The following is a 21,843-nucleotide window of genomic DNA, read 5'->3' on the forward strand; positions in this document are numbered from 1 at the left end:
TGATTATATATTATATATGTATATTATATAACATATATATATATATATACAATATATATAATGTATGTATTATATATACACACAATATATATAATGTATGTATTATATATATATATATTGTGCATATATATATATAATATATATTGCGTATATATATATTTATAATACATATATATTGTATATATATATTTATAATACATATATATATTGTATATATATATTTATAATACATATATATATTGTATATATATATATTTATAATACATATATATATTGTATATATTTATATATAATACATATATATGCTATATATATTCCATTCATGTATGTATGTTGTTATAAAGATTGTATTATCTATGAATCTCTCTCTCATTTTTATAATATTGCTCATAGTGTATGTAGCTGTGCATTTGAAAATATTATTTTTCATATGTTCTGTATAAACTATATACATATATATATATAGATCATCGTTGTTGTTGTTGTTGTTTAATCTTCATTGATCATTTGGATTTTCAATTTCAGCCGAATTGTTGTCCAGCCTCAGATCGGTCTCGATCACGTAGGCTTAGGATTTAAAAACGTTCTAGTGATGGTGAAGTGTCTCTCTCTCTCTCATGTGGACATTGTCTACCGATGGCTACTGTATGCAGCATGATGGATGTGAACTATTTCTGCTGATGAACTTATCAAGGCTGTAGTGAATATCACTCGATGCTGAGCAAGTCAACAGACGACAAGCTGTCCAACTGCCAGGGTAAACCAGTTTAGGTAGTGAACGACTGCAATCAGTTGTAATTGTAACACACCTCGTTCATTCGTGCCCTTTTTTAGCCTAGCCAGGCTCATGGGTCCGGTTTCCCGGTTTCTATGGCGTATGTGTTCCCCAACAGGACGGGACGCCAGTCCATTACAGCGTTACTCAAGAAACAGGAAGAAAGAGTAAGAGAAAGTTGGGGCGAAAGAGTACAACAGGGGTCGCCACCACCTCCTGCCAGAGCCTCGAGGAGCTTTAGGTGTTTTCGCTCAATAAACACACACAACACCTAGTCTGGGAATCGAAACTGCGGTCCACTGACCTCGAGTCCGCTGGGCCATTGCATCTCCACTAGTTGTAACGTATGCAGATGAGATATTTCAGTTAGCAAAAGACCAATATATCTTATTGGGTCAAAGCCACCCGATTCAGAAGATAATGTGGAACGAGAATATTAAAATAAACCAGTGGAAGAGGATTTCTAATTTGAAATGGTCCTGTTCGGTGGAGGTGGAGAGGTGTAAAAAAAAATCGATAGCTCATCAATCGATGTAGTTTTGATAGTTATGTAAGAACAAAGTTATCGCCCTTAGACTTCTTTGCTTGGTACAACTAAAAACGACCACAATTCTTTTATCTTTTATTCGTGTTAGTCATTGGACTGCAGATTGCAGGGTTACCACATTGAAAAGTCTAGTCAAACATACCAACCCCAGTACTTATTTTTAAAAGCTTGTACTTAATATATTTCCCGGATCTATTTTAAAACGGGGGCCACATTTTTCATTAATGTTTTACGTAGTGTTTTTGGTACGGAAAGACTTTCAAACTTCGTATACTTATCTATTTTGTGTTATAGAACAGAAAAATATTTTTGTATTCGAATTTATTTCATGTAAAATATTGTCTTATTTCGATAATTTCAACCAATCACTGACAAGTATTCAGTTGTTTATATTTACTCCTTTGGCTGATTAAGCGATGTAAAGCGTATTTAATCTCCATACCTTCGTTTTATTTGCTTTTTTCATTTTAAATTTGCTTTAACCTTAACCCTAACCCTACGGCTAGGGTTAGGGTTAATTGTTTCAGAATCGTTTGTTTATGTAGTCGGCACTTAATGTATATCGGCTGAATGGACGTCAGTGATTGGTTGAAATTACAGAAATACGACAACTTTAACATGGAATAAGTTATGGATTTCTTTTTTTTTTAAGAAGACTAAGAGAAAAAGATGTTTTATGACACATTCTACCAGTGTTCCAAGTTTCAAAGTGTTTCGTTAATGAAAAATGTGGCCCCCGTTTTAAAAAAGATCCTATTTCCCTCCTTTTGCAGCACCTTTGAGATTAAGGAACGTAGACTCACACACACAATACAGACTTGGCCAAAAGTCACCCGACAATAAATAAAAATTCCATAAATACTTAATATTCAATTCTATTTATTCATCTGGAAAAATGTGTCGCTCAGGAAGGGCTTCAGTTTGAACAATTTTCATGATGTTTCATATTTAGGCGCTTTTATCAAATTCATTCAGTTGTTAAAGACATAAATAAATCTTGGAATTAAATGGTCTTGATTTACTGTCAGGTGACTTTTGGCCAACCCTATATATATATATATATATATATATATAGTAGTCCCTTGCCATATCGTGGTTTATTATTTAAGCTCATACTGATTCCTCTGTGGTGTTGTTTTGCATTTATAATAAAATAAATATATACAAATTATAAAAATAATAAAAACAAATATACAGTATATATAGGTGCAGGAGTGGCTGTGTGGTAAGTAGCTTGCTTACCAACCAGATGGTTCTGGGTTCAGTCTCACTGCGTGGCACCTTGGGCAAGTGTCTTCTACTATAGCCTCGGGCCGACCAAAACCTTGTGAGTGGATTTCAGTCATTTGACTGTGGCCATGTTGGAGCACCGCCTTTAGTTGAACTAATTGACCCCAACACTTATTCTTTGTAAGCTTGGTACTTATTCTATCGGTCTTTTTTGCTGAACAGCTAAGTTAGGGGAACGTAAATACACCAACATTGGTTGTCAAGTGATGATGGTAGGACAAACATAGACACACACACATAAATATATACACGACGGGCTTCTTTCAGTTTTCATCTATTAAATCCACTCACAAGGCTTTGGTTGTGCTGAGGTTATAGTAGAAGACACTTGCCCAAGGTGCCACACGGTGGGACTGAACCCAGAACTATGTGATTGGGAAGCAAGCTTTTTACCACACAGCCACTTCATCTTCACAAACAACAACAACAACAAAATAACAATTGTAATAACGTGGAGTTTCTCATTCTAAACGTTAATTATAGGTTTAGCAGCCAACTGTGGAAGTGTCTCAATAATAATTGTAAGGGAAATGACATGGAAACACAATAGAAGATCCCTCCCACCATCGTGACCACCACTCCTAAGGCTGGGGAGGATTAATAAACAATTGAAACATATTGGAATGTAGCAAAGAAGGAAGTAGACCCTATGGCAACTTCTTTCTTAACCTTTTTAGTTGGAAATGGATAGAAACATAAGTGATAGAGAGAGGGAGAGAGATCAACAGACAGAGTAGAGTAATTTACACACACAAACTGTACACACAGAAGTGGCAAGATTTAGTTACCAGTTCAAGGTAAAGGAGAAGAACAGCCAACATTGGCAGCAAACAGAATGGTTTTCCATAACAACTTAAGAGTTTTGTTAATGTTTTCAACATTTCCATGGCTTTGGCAGTTGTACTGAAGGCATTGCAATCCACATTCCTCTGGAAGGTGTGGGTGGGGATGTTTGTTAAATCGTACTCATTGACTCCATTAACTTGGAGTGGCTAAAATCTAATGGTGTTCAGATTGCAGATGCAGGTAATATATATATGTGTGTGTGTTTATATATATCTATAACCCTCTCTCTCACATATATAAATTATCATCATTTTACATGTATATATGTGTATGTATATTCGTATATGTATGAGTGTGTGTAAATATATATATATATATATATATATATATATATATATATATATACACACACACACACATGCACACATAATACACTTGTGTACAGATGCACATATGTGGATTATACAGGTGTGTGGCCACCCCTACTAGCTGCGACCCTATAGGGGCTTATACAGCAGATCCAAAAGTGCCATCGCCACAAAAGCGTTGCTGGTGATTATTGTCCCCCATTTGTTATGCTACTAGGAGAAACACCACCAGTAATATAGGTGCAGTTGAAGAGCAACTGTCACATTCCAGCTGAGTCCACCTTGCCCACCTCTGCTGTGGCTAATGCTAGAATATAATAAAATGGACAGGATAGTGTTGTCAGAGCAATATGTCTGGACTGTCGTACTGAAGCCAACATTATTCATCATTGCATATCAGAGTGTGCAAGATGATCCTCTCTTAGACAGACATGACATGGTGTATCAAGGAAGATGAATTCAGGTGACACACTTTTTTGTTTGACCAATTACCTGGGGTCACACATCACCACCACCACGACCACCACCAACATCATCTTTACTGTGCCCTCTTCTTCTGTAGAGAATGATATCGTTATGGTTGCAATGCCTTTGATCAGAGATCAACTTGATTGAGGTTCGTCTGGGGTGATGCAAAAACAACAACAACCCCAGGAACATACAAGTTGATTTTAACGAAGAAATACCCAGTTTTTAATTAGGAAAGTTATTCTTAGTACAAAAGGAGTGAATACTATGTTGGGTGCATCCACGACTTTGTTGAGAACATAAAATGATTTACACCGAGTGATTCTCAACCAGTTTTCACTTACAAACCCCTTTAATTCCAGTTTTATTTAGGTGACTCTTATAATTCAATGTTTTAAAAATACCTGTTATATTTTTATGATTAAATATTATTGGGAATTGTATCGAAATACTGTTAAAAATAGTTTGTGTATCTTAATGGACCCTCCCCCGCCTAAGGGTCATGTAAACCCCAATCGGGAATCACCGGTTTATACTGAAAGACTGGGTATAGAAATCGAGACGTCAGGGGTAGCAGATTGTAGAGAGAGGGTACTCAACCACAACTCTTTTGTTCAATTATACCAACAAAGAAAAGGGTGGGAGATTGTTGGAGGAAGGAAGACAGGATGTGGCGGTAGAGGAAGAAAAGGAGAGAAACGGAGAAAAGAAAAAGAAAACAGGTGGAGGAAGAAAAGGGTAAAGTTTGACGAAACTTGAGGAAAACATTCTTTCTCATTCCTCCTCCTCCCCGCTACGGCTCCCCCCACTTCTTCTGCTCCTTCTAATTCTCACAACATATGTACGCGTTTATTTATTACTCCTACCTATTGCTATCAATACCACACCTCCTCCAACTCACGGCACCCGTGGGTAATGTCTACCCAATAGATCTAACGATGAAAGTGGTTTCCACTCGTGACCACCACTCTGTCGTAATCTTCTTATCTATAGCCACGGTATAAAATATTATTCCTTCTTAAGATAGTAAAGGTGTAATTTGAAGATTTGGCTGCTGTATGTTGCAGGTCAAAAGTGGAGGTACTCGCGGTTAGGTCAGTAGCTGCCACTTCTACTAACTGCAACATTCCCAACACCACCTCCGTCGTCATCACTCCCTATTTCAATCTGACGAGGGACGGTTTTTCCATGTCGCTCGACCTGCTAGAAGTAATAGTCAAATTCTTACAAAACAACAACAGACGCCTAAAATAACAAAAAAAAAACCGAAGGATTCTACAGCAGAGGATAACAAGGTCCTAAAACTTTCACAACCAAGAATGATACAAAAAGCCAAATAACCACTACTACTAATACCATTCCCCACTACTTCTACATTAAGCACTACTCTTCCTTACACTCACAGTAGTCGGTCTCCTCCTACTATTCCACCACCACGTTATTCTTATTATTACCCCTCCACTATCGCCCACCACAGTAAGTACTTCTCCCACTACTCTTACTTTTACTCCACCCCAAGAAGTACCGCACTCGTTACTGCTACCTTGAAAGAAATGTAACAGCACCGCTCTCCTACCGCTACTCCTGCTCTTATTACTACTCTTACCTCTACCTTCGGCATTGTACCCCACTTCCTCAATGCTGAACAAATAACACCAGTTACATTACGTCTCCTCTTCCTCTTCCCTTACTCCGTCTATATTACCTTCTATCACACACACACACTACCATCATCATCATCATCATCATCATCACCATCACCATCAGCAATAGTACTGCCGTTTCTTTTACAACGTACTCCTCCTCCTACAACTAACGTCGATAGTCGTACCTCAAGGTAGCGGGTTGCTAATGACAGGGTAATAGTAAGAGTAGAAGTCACAAAAGAGGTAAGGTATCAATACCGCCGCCACCCTCATCATCATCATCATCATCACCACCATCAAAAAACAAACAAATCAATCAAAGCTGAGTCGAAATCGAGGCTGGTTCTGCTCAGTTGTTGATATAGAAGTGCGAAGGTGCATCACATAACGACGCATTGGTGGATGGTACAGGTGCAGCTGCAATAAACAAGTGCTCCAACAGCAACAACAACTTTATGTATGTGTAGGTCTGTATGAAGTTTCTACATCTTTACTAATGCGTTTGTTTGTCTTTTAAATGTCTTTGTGCAACACTTTGTGTGCAGTGTGTGTCTTTTTCATTCACAAGAACGACAACAACAACAACGGGAACTGACCCTCGTGGTCCGTCGATCTGAAATAGTAGCCAGATCTCCCTCAAATCAAACCTGATTGCTTTTTAAATGAGACAACGGCATATCTGATGTTGTAGTCTTTAAAAAGACGCGATGGACACGGCTGGACTGTCTTTAATTCCAAGCTACGAAGCTAAACAACCACGATATCTGTCATTTCGATAGTCCTCTTTCACATCATGTTTGTTATTTTTATCATTGTCCTCCAACTTCGTCGCATTTCCGTTTTTTGGTTGAAGATTCGACACACTTCACTGGAAAAGAAAAACATTGAACCGGGAAATTCTCGAAACAAACCTCACTTGTTGCCCCTTTTAATGAATAAAACACAAAAAAAAGGAGATTTCCGTATGCATATACACAATACAATAGTATAACATATATTATCTATCTATCTATCTATCTATCTATACATATGCACATGTACACAACTGCAGACCGTTGTATGGGCTCAATAGTTAAGAAGTTCGCTTCGCAACCATGATGTCTTTTGTTCGATACCACTGCCTCGGGTCCACTCATTCCATGTAAGTGAAATCTAGTTGACGGAAATTGCACAGAAGCCCGTCGGGTGGATTTGGTACCTGTAACTGAATATAGGTATCGATGATTCTACCCAACATTTACTTCAAGGGTACACGTTTCTATGGAATACTCAGCCAGGTATTTCGGTTGATCGAACACCTGAATCCTCGTCGTGGAACAGCTAAAATCCACCATCACCACGCACAAACTCTCCCCCCTCACACACACATCCCTGCTGTTAAAGGAATTTAAGATGAATCTATTTTCATTCCACTCTGAATATTTGTTCTTCCAGAAGACCTCCACTACTAGTTTCCTCCCGTTCTATTGTTTAACTCGAAACTTTTCAGTGAAAAGCATTTAAAAAATATATATATATATACTGGTTGTTAAATAGATTAACTGGCGATCCTTCGATATTGGTCTACAGAGTGTTGGTATGAAGAGACGACGTCATTCACACTCATTCAACCTAGCCTCTTTATGTCATGAGGGAAGGTTGTGTGGGTGAATGACGTTGTGTACCAATACCGAAGGAATGCCAACTTAGTTATATATACTGGCTATGGTGTATAAAGATTGCGACTAGAAGATTAAGAGTGGAAGACGAGCAAAACGACGAAAGACTTGTGTGACTAATGCTTAAAAGACAATCTTGTTCTTTTTGTCTAACGTTTTAAAAACCATCTCTGTCTAATCTTTAAAATATTCTCATGGTTGTAAGAAGTAACAACGAAAACATATTCTTGCAGAAATCAATGAAGCTACAAATTTCAGTAGAATGTGTCCAGTTGTTTGGTGCAAGCCTTGAGTGTGACTTGGGAAGTGAGACTTGAGTGCTGCTCATGTCTTGCATACTTTTGTCTGGTACTAAACGCTATGAGTTTATCACATATATATAGAAACCATACTGGAGTCTGGTGCAGCCTTCCAGCTTGCCAGACTTGATCAAACCTTCCAACCCATGCCAGCATGGACAATGCACGTTAAATGATGATGATGATATATGTATATATATATAAACAATATGGCCAGAAGTAACCCATTCTACAAAAGTATAGAGTAACCCATTATTATAACTAAACATATAAACAAACATTAGAGTGGCTGTGTGGTAAGTAGCTTGGTTACCAACCACATGGTTCTGGGTTCAGTCCCACTGCATGACACCTTGGACAAGTGTCTTCTGCTATAGCCTCGGACTGACCAAAGCCTTGTGAGTGGATTTGGTAGATGGAAACTGAAAGAAGGCTGTCGTATATATGTATATATATATATATATGTGTGTGTGTGTGTATATGTTTGTGTGTCTGTGTTTGTCCCCCCAACATCGCTTGACAACCGATGCTGGTGTGTTTACGTCCCCGTAACTTAGTGGTTCGGCAAAAGAGACCGATAGAATAAGTACTAGGCTTACAAAGAATAAGTCCTGGGGTCGATTTGCTCGACTAAAGGCGGTGCTCCAGCATGGCCGCAGTCAAATGACTGAAACAAGTAAAACAGTGTGAGTGTGTGAACCGTTGTGGCCCAATGGTTAGGGTGTTGCACTCATGATCATTAGGTCGTAGTGTTGATTCCTGGAGCAGGTGGTGTGTTGTGTTTTTGAGCAAACCCCTACATTTCTCATTACTGCAGTCTACTTATTTGTAAATATTTAACCCTGCAACGGACTGGTTCCCATTTAGGGGTTGATGACAATGATGATGATAATGGCAGGCTTTTATTGCTTTCTATGAACCAAATCCGCCCACAAAGCTTTGGTCAAGCTTACAATGACAACCAGCTTAGAACCACATGATTGGGAAACCAACTTCTTCATCATATAGCCATACCTGCACTTATCATATATCCACACACACACACACACACATACATCACCTGTTAGTCCATGCTGATGTGGGTCGTACAGGTATTTGGTATGGTATATCACTCTTCTTTCAGTTGCGAAACCTCACATCTCACCTTACCCTTCATCGCAGTTATCATTCATTAATCTTCCATTGACACCGATATCACTCATTAACAGGTTTCATTCATTAGTCTTCCTTTGACTCCTGTATCATTCATTAGTCTTCCTTCATCACAGATATTATTCTCTGTGAGATCTTAGTACCAAGTGTTATCTATTGGCATTCCACAGTCAATAGCACAGTCACCTCTTCTCTTCCAAGCCAACTGATTCTCCAAGCCGTTGCCAACAGATGAATTGTGTTCTGTTTTTTTGCCCGAATTTTACTTAATTAGCAAAAAAAAAAAAAAAAATCAGACTGGATCCTGGCACAGCCTTCCAGTGTGCCAGCCCAGTCAAACTGTGCAACCGATGCCAAGATGGACAATGGACATTAAATGATGATGATGAATATAACTAAGTAACGTGACATCTCTTTGGACCTGAAGTATTTTGGGGGTTCATTTGGCACATGAGCACAGCTAGAAAGCCAAATGAAATACATATATACCAATCTGGTTTGGCATGGCTTCTATGGATGGATGTCCTTCCTAACGCCAATCACTCCAAGAGTGTAGTGGGTGCTTTTTTACGTGACACCAGCATGGCTGCCATTGACGTGACACCGGCATCGGCCACATGCTTGCATGATGCTTTTTATGTGCCACTAGCACGGGTGCCAGTCAACTGGCACTGGTATTTGCCACAGCTATGATTCGAATATTATTTTAGCAAGTTTAAAGTGATTTCTTTTGTGCTGTAAACCATTTACCATTTCTGTGATGCCCCTCCCTTCCCTTGATGCCTTAAGCACATGCCTATTTGCCTAATGGTTAATCCATAATTGGTAGTACACATATCAATGAATAATGGTATGATGCCAACATGTGTTGTTCGTAGAAAAGTTGGGGTAAGCCTCAGCACTACATTATCCTGTTATTGGTCTGGATTCTCTCTCTCTCTCTCTCTCTTTCTCTTGTAAGTCTGTGACCCAAACAAAGCATGTGTTTGTCGGAATCTTGATTAAGTATGAGAAGAGTAAAGAATAGAAATAAACAAACGTTTTTAAGAATGTTGTAAGAGATAAGAGCAAGGAAGTACATGTTTTCTATGTTCACTCGGAGCATTGTCAAATTATATACACGTGTTGAGTATTACATTAATGAATATATAGAGATAGACAGATTTAATATCAAAAATACCAGAGAAACGTAATCCTGAAAGGATAAGTCTGTATGTGTGGAAGGCAGTGATTTTACTTAGCTTGGCACATCTCAAGTACAGCAAATCCCCACATCTCCCGGTCCCTTTTCATTTCTTCAGTGAGGCCCATTGTCCGAAGATCCTTTCTCACCACTTCGTCCCACGTCTTTCTGGGTCTACCCCTTCCACAATTAGAACACAGCACTCCTTTATGCAGCTGTTCTCATCTATATACATCGCATGACAAAACCAGTGCAGTCTCCTCTCTTGCATACAACATCTGATGCCTCTTGTACCCAGTTTTCCTTTTAAATCATTTACATTCTCTCATACATGCACACTGACTTTACCCATCCAGCAGAGCATGCTAGCTTCATTTATTTCAAGCCTTCGTAAGTTCTCTCTAATCAAAGCCCATGTTTCACTAACCATGTAACATAGCTGTATGTACACATGCATCATACAATCTGCCTCTCACTCTGAGGGAAGGGCCCTTAGTTACCAACAAAGGTAGAAGCTCTCTGAACTTTGCCCAGCTTGTTCTTATTCTAGCAACCACACTTTCAGAACTCCCTCCACCACTGCTAACTTGATTTCCTAGGTAACAGAAGCTATCTACTATTTTTACTGATCCCCCTGAGCATTTGAAGGAGTCTATTGTCTGCATTTTTAGTGTTTATTGTACTCTTTTTATCTATTTTGCTACATAATATAAATCTTGCCAATGAGGCCAACACGAGCTTTGGAGTCTGTTTGATCATTTATGTATGTATGTATGTGTGTGTTTCTGTCCCTTTGTCTCGACATCACAGAGTAGTTGTAAAAGCGTGTACAAGTGGAGTGCCTTTTTCTAGTTTTCTGTGGAAACATATCTGGCCATGGGGGAAGTATTACCTTACCTGGAGACAGGTGAAGATTTGCAACAGGTAGGGCGTCCAGCCATAAAAAAGTCTGTCTCGGGAATTCTGCCTGACACATGCAAGCATTGGAAAAATAGATGTTAACACTTTAGCCTTTAATTTGGCCATATCCGGCCCAACTATTCTATCTGTTTTATGTTAAAAGTGACCGGATCCAACTTTTCACACCTACCCTACAATATCATTCTAAAAATATACAAACACACCATTAAAATCTTGAAGCTACAAAATGAGGTGTGATTAATTCCAAGCAATGTGAATAAATAAGCAATACATTTGACCAAAAAATCTGAATCCCGAAGGGTTAAAACTGGCTCACGTGCCAGTGGCATTTAAAAAGCACCATTCAAGTCTCAGTAAATGGCAAATTACATGAAGTCGAGGTAGTAAATGACAAAGGAAAAGTTGAGAATCATTAATAAGGAATTCTCTCTTTGTTGGAAACAGTGATTGGACAGACCTGTGATGGAAGCCCTCTGTCTGTCTTTTTGTAGATGATGTACTAAATTCTTTCGTGTATTCTACCTGTTTGCAGACGTGTGTGTATGTATCATCATCATCATCGTTTAACGTCCGCTTTCCATGCTAGCATGGGTTGGACGATTTGACTGAGGACTGGTGAAACCGGATGGCAACACCAGGCTCCAGTCTAATTTGGCAGAGTTTCTACAGCTGGATGCCCTTCCTAACGGCAACCACTCAGAGTGTAGTGGGTGCTTTTACGTGTCACCCGCACGAAAACGGCCACGCTCGAAATGGTGTCTTTTATGTGCCACCCGCACAAGCCAGTCCAGGGGCACTGGCAACGATCTCACTCGAAAATCCTACGGGAGCCAGTCAGGCGGTACTGGCAACGACCACGCTCAAAATGGTGCATCTCATGTGCCACCCGCACAAGAGCCAGTCCAGGGGCACTGGCAACGATCTTACTTGGCTTGCCGGGTCTTGTATGTATGTATTTATTTATTTATGCATGTATGTATGTATGTATGTGTGTATGTCTGGTTGTTTGTATATATATATATATATATTTTTAATATATATATGTATATGTGTGTGTGTGTGAGTGCGTGTACATACGTATGTAAAAATGGATGTATGTGTGTGTATGTGTATCTGTTTATTTATGAATAAATGAATGAATACTTTTATCACACAACATAATCTGCCACTGGAAAGTTACTGTATCTGCAGTACATACATACATACATACATACATATATGCGCATGCAGTGAGTGTATGTGTGTGTGTAAACATACATATATATATATGCATGCATATATATATATATATGTATGTATGTATGTACTTACAAATACAAAATACCTTCTGTGATATGAACCAGAACGTTGTCAAACAGAGCATATCCTTTATCACATGATAAAAGTAACAACGGAAAAGAAATTACAGAATACAATTTAACAATTTCAGACAAAGGAAAAATTAGGACCAAGATAAATAAAATTCTGTATCCAACAAGATTAATTATTAAACTCGTCAAGTTTTCTAAAATCTCTAATGTTTGTTCGTTAATGCAGGTGTCTTCCATAAACGAGATTTAAAAGGAGAGATGGCAGGTGCATGGACCAGCTATTTGTTATGTCTGGTATTGCTAGCGTGTTTGTTGTGTCGGCCTCCTTGTGTGTGGACCACTCAGATGGAAGGTACTGGCTTCTACACCGACAATGGCCTGGAACAGTCCGTGATGGTCAGCCGGATCCCACATCGTGTGAAGAAGGAATTTCAACAAGAAATACTCACCTTGATGGGGTTACACCACAAACCGAAACCGCGAGCTCCTGGTAAGGAGACTTCTGCTCCCCGCTTCATGATCGATCTGTACAATAAGCTGCATGGTTCAGGGGCCAGTGGGTCCATTGAAGATGATGATGAGGATGAACATCCCCACTTCTTCAGCAGAACTTTAGAAAATGAAATGCCTAAACTCAACAGTTCTGATGTTATCATGAGTTTTGTCAACCATGGTGAGTAATTTACTTATTATTATTATTATTATTATTATTATTATTATTATTATTATTATTATCATTTAAGGTATCAATCTGGCAGAATTGTTAGCACGCCAGGCAAAATGCTTAGTGGCATTTTGCCCTCCTTTGATTCTGAGTTCGAATTCTGCTGAGGTTGACTTTGCCTTTCATCCTTTTGGGGTCGATAAAATAAGTACTAGTTGAACACAGGGGTTGACGTAATCGACTTATCCCCTCCCACAAAATTGCTACCCTTGTGGCAAAATTTGAAACCATTATTATTATCATTATTATTATTATTATTATTATTATTATTATTATTATTGTTATTATTATTTATTAAGGTGGCGAGCTGGCAGAACCATTAGCATGCTAGGCATAATGCTTAGCAGCATTTCATCCTGCTTCACATTCTGAGTTCAAATTCTGCCGAGGTCGACTTTGCCTTTCGTCCTTTCAGGGTCAATAAACTAAGCACCAGTTGAACCCTGATACAGAGATAGTATGGGTCAGGCATTGAAGTTGATGTAGTTTTCCCCTATTCACATTCTGTTAATTTACTTTATTGTTTTACCTGTAAAGGCAATTGTATAAGAAAACAGTCGAAAGGAAGTATTGAACTAAAAAACATGTTAGTTTTAGAACTGTTAAATCACTGAAAACTGGGTCATTGGATTTGCTTGTATTACACTGCTGGCAAAACACTTCTGTTATGATAGGAGAGTTGGACAAGAGTTCAGGCCTCAGTAAGAGAAAAAAAAAAATGTTGTTTGATCCGGAGGTTGTAAAATCAATAGTGATCTTTATATGCTAGATTATAAAGAAACTGCTGAAATTTGGGGAAAAAATAGGGCAGTCATGGTTGGAATGTCTTTGATCACAGGTTTAATGAGGTCCCTTGACCCTTCAGCTGTAAATTGTTCCAGTAATGATGTTATATATCTACCAAAAAAATAGAATTGATATTTTCTGCAATTCATGTTGCCCCAATAAACTTGACATATCTCAACAGAAAATAGTTCCAAGCATGACATTCCCCAGCAAAAGATAGATTGGTGAATAAAACTGCTTTCTGCAGTTAAGGGTGATGAAATTTTGATAGGATATATTTCTGATTTCTGCAGCAAAAGGGTTAAAATAAAAATAGGAGACATTGGATAATGTGGTCCTGAATTCAGCTTGTCTGGAAAAAAGGTAGGACAGTCATGGGTGGAATGACTTTGATCTAACTGTAAATTCATGATTATTCCAATAATAATGTTAAAAAGCTACCAAGAAATAGAATTGATTTTTTTTCTGCAAGTCACGTTGCCACAATAAACTTGACATGTCTCAACAAAAAAATAGTTCCAACCATGACATTCCCCAGCAAAAGATAGATTGGTGAATAAAACTGCTTTCTGCGGTTAAGAGTGATGAAATTTTGAGTGGATATATTTCTGATTTCTGAAGCAGAAGGTTTAAAAACCAAAGGAAAGACACGTTAGGTAATGTAGTCCTAGATGAGATTAGCCAGTTGGAACAGTCAACTGGGGGCTGACCTGGGACAAAAGCAACAGCAACTATTTATTCATATCAATTAAGGTCATTCAGTTTTGCTGTTAGTATTGTCAAATAGTTTCCCCCCCCCCCTCGCTGTGGGGAGAGCAGCTGACCTGTTAGTGGTTACTGGTCAGTTCAGATCATCAAGGTCACTACTTCCTCTAAATACATATCTGTTTCTTTACTATGTCTGTGTGTCTGATGGGTGAATGAATGAGTAGTGTGTCTGATTGTGAATGAACTAAATCTACAGGATATAAATGATCTACTTAGAGGTAATCTGAGAGAGAGGACATCCTCTCCTGGTTTGGTTTATATACAAACATCTGTGTGCATTTGTGTGTGTGTATATGTGTGTGTTATACTGTGTTTGTACTATTGTGTATGTTTGTGTTGTACCGTGTATGGACTATATTGTGTGTGTGTATGTGTGTTTGTTCATTTGTCCTTTCTGATATGTTGTTTTTGTTGACACACTCCACCTGAGCCTTACAGAATGTTATAGACTGCCTTTGTTCCGTGTTTCTCAATTCTCCTGGGGTTCTGTAATGGAGGAGATTAACTCCATCCAAATTTCATTCCAGGCGTTTCTATTTTATAAATTTTCTGTCACATTTTGTGAACAAAAGGGTTGTTAGTTACTGGTCAGCAGCAGGCCAGTGACTGGTTTGCAGTATTCTGAATGCCAAGAGCAATGAGGGAGTGCCTGTAGTTCAGTGTTGAACAAATATCTCCTGTGTCTTCATTTCAAAAGAGATAAATACCACAAGGCATTTTGTCCCTGCTCTACCAAATCACAGTAATTACATCTACAGGATCAGCCATGCGCGACAAGCTCACTTCCTCATATTCTTTTCTACTCTCAGCACAAGGCCTGAAATTTTTGGAGAGAGGGCCAGTCCATTAGATTGATTCCAGTACGTAACTGGTACTTAATTTATCAACCCCGAAAGGATGAAAGGCAAAGTCTACCTTGGCGGAATTTGAACTCAGAATGTAAAGACAGCTGAAATACCGCGAAGCATTTCGCCCAGCCTGCTAACGTCTCTGCCAGCTCACCACCTTATCTTGGTACCATATATTCTTTTCTACTCTAAGCACAAGGCCCGAAATTTTTGGGGAGGGAGCCAGTCGATTCGATCGACCCCAGTATGCAACTGGTACTTAATTTATCGATTCTGAAAGAATGAAAGGCAAAGTCGACCTTGACGGAATTTGAACTCAGAACATAAAGACAAATGAAATACCCCTAAGCATTTTGCCCAGCATTGCTAACATTTCCGCCAGCTCACCACCTTCTCACTTCCTCATATTGTGACGGGTGTGGTCCTTCAATGACACATGACATGGATGCAGTGTGTTTTTTTCTTTCTTTGCTTCTAAAGCATGCAACAAACTGACTCATCTAGCCATTATTATTATTAGATTAGTAATAATGGGTTACAGAGCTATTTTCTGTGTATTCTTTCTTCATAGATTTTGAAGAAATATTTGACCCAATATTTTTAAGGCAAGATGTTAACAAATGGAAAGAGGAAATGTTTCTCATGGTACATTTTTAGTATTTTGAATATATTTTATAACTATTAACTATTGTAGCCTTCAATATCTGAATTGTGTTGTGATGTGTGTGAACATATTTGTCCGCATACGTGGTCAATATTTGAATACATTTTGTATTACTATTAAAATCACTGACATTTAAAAGAATTTGTGTTGTTATATATAGGTGCAGGCATGGCTGTGTGGTATGAAGTTTGCTTCCCAACCACATGGTTCTGGGTTCAGTCCCACTCCACTGCACCTTTGGGCAAGTGTCTTCCACTATAGCCGCTCAAGCCAGCCAAAGCCTTGTGAGTGAGTGGACTGGTACATGGAATCTGAAAGTAGCCTGCCATGTGTATATATACGACTTGTGTTTGTGTGTTTACGTCTCTGTAACTTAGCAGTGCTCCAGCATGGCCACAGTCAAATGACTCAAACAAGACAAAGAATAAAAGAACAAATATTATTAGGAATTGAACAATAAAAAAAAAAGAAATTAAAATATTTTGTGTGTAACCAATTTATTGCAGATGAATTTTAACAAACAAATCCTTATATGGACCCCCTAAGGGCCATATAGACCCCAGTTGAGAAACTCTTGTTTTAGACAATTCCTCAAAATGAAAAAAAATTTTATGAATTTGAACTTGGGGGCTAAAAGAATCGGAACCATTACACATGCTGTCAACCAAATAAACTCCCTTCAGACAAACAGAAGGACCTGATTCCTTTGTTTTGTCAGTTGGATAGAGTTCAGGTGGTAGTATTAGTGGTGACTCTAGAATCAATTGTGTATGGGTAATAGTACAGTTATCTGTGATAGTGGAGGTGGTACAGCTAGTTTTTGTGATGGTGGTACTACAATTAGCTGTGGTGGTTGTAGTGGTGGCACATCTTGCAGTGGTGGTGGTGGTGGTGGTATTAGTGGTGGTAATAGTACAACAGCCCTTGGTGGCGGTACAACATGGTGTGATGGTGGTGGCATTTGTGGTAAAACTTGCTGTGGCAGTGGTGGTGGTGGTGGTACCACATGCTGTAGTATTAATATTAGTAGTAGTAGTGGTGATGGTGGTGGTATAACTTGGTGTGGTGGTGGCAGTATTAAAACTTGTTGAGGTAGTTGTGGTGGTGGTGGTAGTAGCAGTAGTAGTATAACTAGCTGTGGTAGTGGTGGTGGTATTAGTTGGTATTCGGCCAACAAAATCATTACAGCAGTAAATAGTGAGATGCCTTGTTTAATTAAAATAACATTTGCCTGTTCCTCTTGTTTCTCTTTACTGTTTGGTGGTAATGGTGGTAGTGGTGGTGGTGGTGGTGGTGGTGGTGGTGGTAATGGTGGTGGTGGCAGTGTGTGTGTGTGTGTGTGTGTGTGTGTGTGTGTGTGTGTGTGTGTGTGTGTGTGCTTAGCTCCAGGTCAGCCCTCATCAAGCAGATATATGATTAAAAGCATTCCAAACATGACCTACCACATCATCCTTTTTGAATGGTGGAATGAGACTTGAAAGAGATTTGGCTGCTATTTCTAGCAACTCACAAGACCACGTAGTGGCGCCTTTGACTGTGGTGGTTGTGGTGACGGTGTATATGATAAGAATGGTTGTGTGTTGATTACTATGGTTGTTCTGTATAGGAAATGCTAAATAGTGTGTATGGGTACGTGATGGGGTGTGTAATTACCAGTTGCAGTTATAGGTGACAGAGGTACAATTAATGGGGTATATGTTGTGGTATGGGCTTCTGGTGATGGTCGTATGTAGAGGTAACATATGAGTGTTCTGTAGGTATGAGAGAAGGGGTTTGTGGTGTGTGTTTGCTGATTGTCACTGCGATTGGCAATGTTACCAAAATTACAGACGGAAACAAGTGTTTTACTAAGAGCTGTGTTTAGCTCCACTACACTGGGACTCTACCTGTTAGCTGATCCAATGGACCACCTGACAGGTAGCATCCCCGAAGAATATGCTGTAGATTTGAAACTAATTTATGTCTAGATGACACCTGTGTGTCTTTGTGCCATCTTTCTAATTTCTTGAGATGCTCACAGTCCACTTGCAATGGACCCACTGACAGGTAGAATCTCTGCTCACAGCCCCCTTCCAATGGACCACCTGACAGGTAGAATCCCTGAAGACTGTGATGTAGATCTGAAACTAATTTACGCCTCGGTGACTCCGTGTGTCTTTGTGCCATCTTTCTAATTTCTTGAGATGCTCACAGCCCCCTTGCACAGATTTGTGTATTATAAGTAAAGGCAAAGTTACCTTCTTGATCAGTGCCAACTCCTAAGGGCTGGTTTCCCAGTTTCATGGTGAAAATATTCCCCACCTGGACAGGATGCCAGTCTGTCACAGGATTACTGTTTTTTTGGCCAGCTGAGTGGACTGAAGCAATGTGAGATGAAGTGTTTTGCTCAAGAACACAACAGGTTTCCTGGTCCAGGTATTGAAACCACAATCTTATGATCACGAGTCCAACACCCTAACCACTAAACCATGTGCCTCCCCATTTGTAATTTATGCTCTGTATGAAATACCGTATTTTCCAGCATACAAGTCAACATAGTGTATAGTGTACACATGTAGTGTAAGCATTCAAACATCAACACAATCTTTCCAAATCCTGTTGCATTTCACATGGAGTTTTTGGTTCTCCAAATTAGTTTTAGTGTATAAGTCAAACTACCTTTTTTGTTTGGCTGTAAATTTGATCTGAAAAATTTGACTTGTATGCTGGAAAATACAGTATGTACATATATAAGACAGAAAGATGCAATCTGAAAGAGATTTAGCTGCTATTTCCAACAGGTCTAAAGATCATGTAGTGATTTCCTTTGTTGACTCATACATACAATATTTTCCAATATACAGCTTGACATAGTATATAGCATGAATATGTAGCATAAACACCACTGCAATGAATATATGAATCTGAGGGGGGAATATGTTGAATAAAATCATAAGTAACTGATCCTTCTGTATTTTCCTTTTATCCAAAGCCAGGAACTTTTCAGCACCCATTTTGCATCTTGCAAACCATGTGGAGTCATACAAAGAACTTATACCTACATAAGTACACCTATTGCTAGCTCCTCGTGTCCATGTGTAATGTTTGAACTCTTGGATTCCCTCTCAACCTGCAAGACACACCGTTTGCACCCATTGCTGGCATCAGTACACACTCCTTTCCTGTGTATCCAGCAGAGTCACTTCCGAGATGATACAGTTTACCAGCGCTTTTCTTTCACACACACACACACACACACACATTATGCCCATGCCCACACCCATGCCCACTTCCTTCATTTCTTCAACCCTACCCAAAGTATTCCATGTTTTTCTGGCTGAATAATTTAACCATCTTAAGATTTCTTTTCATTTTTCTTTCCCCCTCATTTTTTAAAATATATTTCCACCTTCTCATGAAATAACTGTACTTGGTTCACATTTCACTATTTGGGACACCACTCTCCCTCTCTCCCTCTCCAACATCATACTTCTGTTACATACCCCTTTCTCTTCTCTTCCTCCACTCCCTCATCTTTCTTGTGTGGCCTTGTGCCACTTAGAAATTATTATTATTATTATTATTATTATTATTATTATTATTAATAATAATAATAATAATAATAATAATAATAATAATAATAATAAGATGGTGAGTTGGCTGCTGGGCAAAATTCTTAGCAGTATTTCGTCTGTCTTTATATTCAGAGTTCAAATTCCGCTGAGGTCGACTTTGCCGTTCATCCTTTCAGGGTCGATAAATTAAGTACCAGTTGTGTACTGGAGTTGATGTGATTGACTTACCGCTCCCCACAAATTTTAGGCCTTGTGCCTATAGTAGAAGAGATTATTATTATATTTCAAATTCCACCATGGTCAACTTTGTCTTTCATCCTTTTGAGGTCGATAAAATAAGTACCAGCTATGCACTGGGGTCAATGTAATCAACTTAATCCCCTATCCCAAGCTGCTCTTGTGGCAAAAGTTTGAAATCATCATCATTATTTTGTTTTTGTCTTTGAATAGCTTCTAACGCTGGAGATGTACTACGGTGTCAGCTGTTCACTCCCAGTGAACTAAGGTAACACCTCTTATTTTTCGAGCACCATCCAGAGTATTCAAGCGGTTCTAAGCCGTGCTGTTTTCTGCAAGTGCTCCACCCTTATTGCAGCCCCTATTTGTTCCATGTACTTCTCAAGATTTTTGCTCACTGTTCCCAGGGCTCCGACAATTATTGGTACTACTACCACCTTTTTCAGTGATCACAACTGCTTAACCTCCCAAGCTAACCTGTCATATTTACCGACTTTTCTTTCTTCCTTATCACATACCTTGTTATCTGCGGGCATGCTATATCTATGATCCAGCATAGTTTGCTTTCTTTCTCAATTAAGACTGTCTGGCTTCCTATTCTCTAACTCATGGTCGCACTGAATCATAAAATCCCATAGGATCTTTGCATTATAATTTTTGATGATGCCTTCAGGTTTATTATTATTATTATTATTATTATTATTATTATTATTATTATTATTACTATTATTACTATTTGCAGTGCACAAAATCCATTTCCTTCGCCATGAAAGGGATCGAACTTTCTTCTTTGACTTTGGAGAAGTGTCCCCACAAGAGACAGTGACAGGGGCCGAACTGAGGTTGTATAAAAGCAAGGACAGACGTGGTCGCCATACAACTTATCGTATTGAGGTGTTTACCATCCAACAGGGAGTTGATGAACAGTAAGTATTGACATCGGTTCTACACCCATCATCACTTGAACTGGATTTGTGTCACAACTTTTATATACACTCACTCGTGTGGAGGCAATCCTCTAACTTACATCAGGAGGGAAGGTCATTAAAATTTTGATGATATAGATAGTAGCAGAGAGCAGTGCTTTTGCAACATGGAGTAAAGGGCAAGGGAAACTGTGTGTGTGTGTGTGTGTGTGTGTGTGCATGTATGTATGTTTGCATGTGTGTGTTGTATGTAATTGTGTGTGTGTTGGATGTAGTTGTAAGTGTGTGCGTGTTGTATGTAGTTGTGTGTGTGTTTGTTCTATTCCTGAAACTATATCAGTTTCCTTCTGATTTTGTTTTCCATATTTGTTTTTTTTTAAAATTAATTGGTTCCTAATCCCCATATAATCTCAGATTAAAGGAATTTCTAAAATAACTTAATCTAATATCCCATCTTGTAAATTCTGATATCTTCAGTGATTACGTAAAGACTTTACAGAAAACATGTGTTGGACAGGAGAGTGATATTTCACATGTTTTTGTGGTTTATTTCATCATCATCATCATCATCATCATCGTTTAACGTCCGCTTTCCATGCTAGCATGGGTTGGACGATTTGACTGAGGACTGGTGAAACCGGATGGCAACACCAGGCTCCAGTCTGATTTGGCAGAGTTTCTACAGCTGGATGCCCTTCCTAACGCCAACCACTCAGAGAGTCTATATATATATATATATATATATATCCTGAGTTCAAATTCCACCGAGGTCGACTTTGCCTTTCACCCTTTTGGGCTCAATTAAATAAGTACCAATTACACGCTCGGGTTGATGTAATCAACTTAAACCCTTTGTCTGTCCTTGTTTTCCCCCTCTATGTTTAGCCCCCCCATGGCAATAAAGAAATAAATTATTATTATCATTATTATCAT

At 38.8% G+C, this 21,843-nt stretch overlaps 1 protein-coding gene across 1 annotated transcript in view; it reads left to right on the top strand.

Moving 5' to 3' along the window:
• The first annotated feature begins 5,762 nt into the window (after nucleotides 1-5,762).
• LOC106875494 (bone morphogenetic protein 7) overlaps nucleotides 5,763-21,843 on the top strand; it is a 26,268-nt gene continuing 10,187 nt past the window's right edge. Inside the window, exons 1-3 of the mRNA XM_052975888.2 lie at nucleotides 5,763-6,347; nucleotides 12,630-13,076; nucleotides 20,727-20,910. Coding sequence (XP_052831848.2) covers nucleotides 12,662-13,076; nucleotides 20,727-20,910 — 599 coding nt within the window. The 5' untranslated portion in view covers nucleotides 5,763-6,347; nucleotides 12,630-12,661. The remainder of the gene's footprint in view (nucleotides 6,348-12,629; nucleotides 13,077-20,726; nucleotides 20,911-21,843) is intronic.

The sequence above is a fragment of the Octopus bimaculoides genome, chromosome 23, assembly GCF_046866305.1.
Source record: "Octopus bimaculoides isolate indiv1 chromosome 23, ASM4686630v1, whole genome shotgun sequence".
Lineage (NCBI taxonomy): Eukaryota > Metazoa > Mollusca > Cephalopoda > Octopoda > Octopodidae > Octopus > Octopus bimaculoides.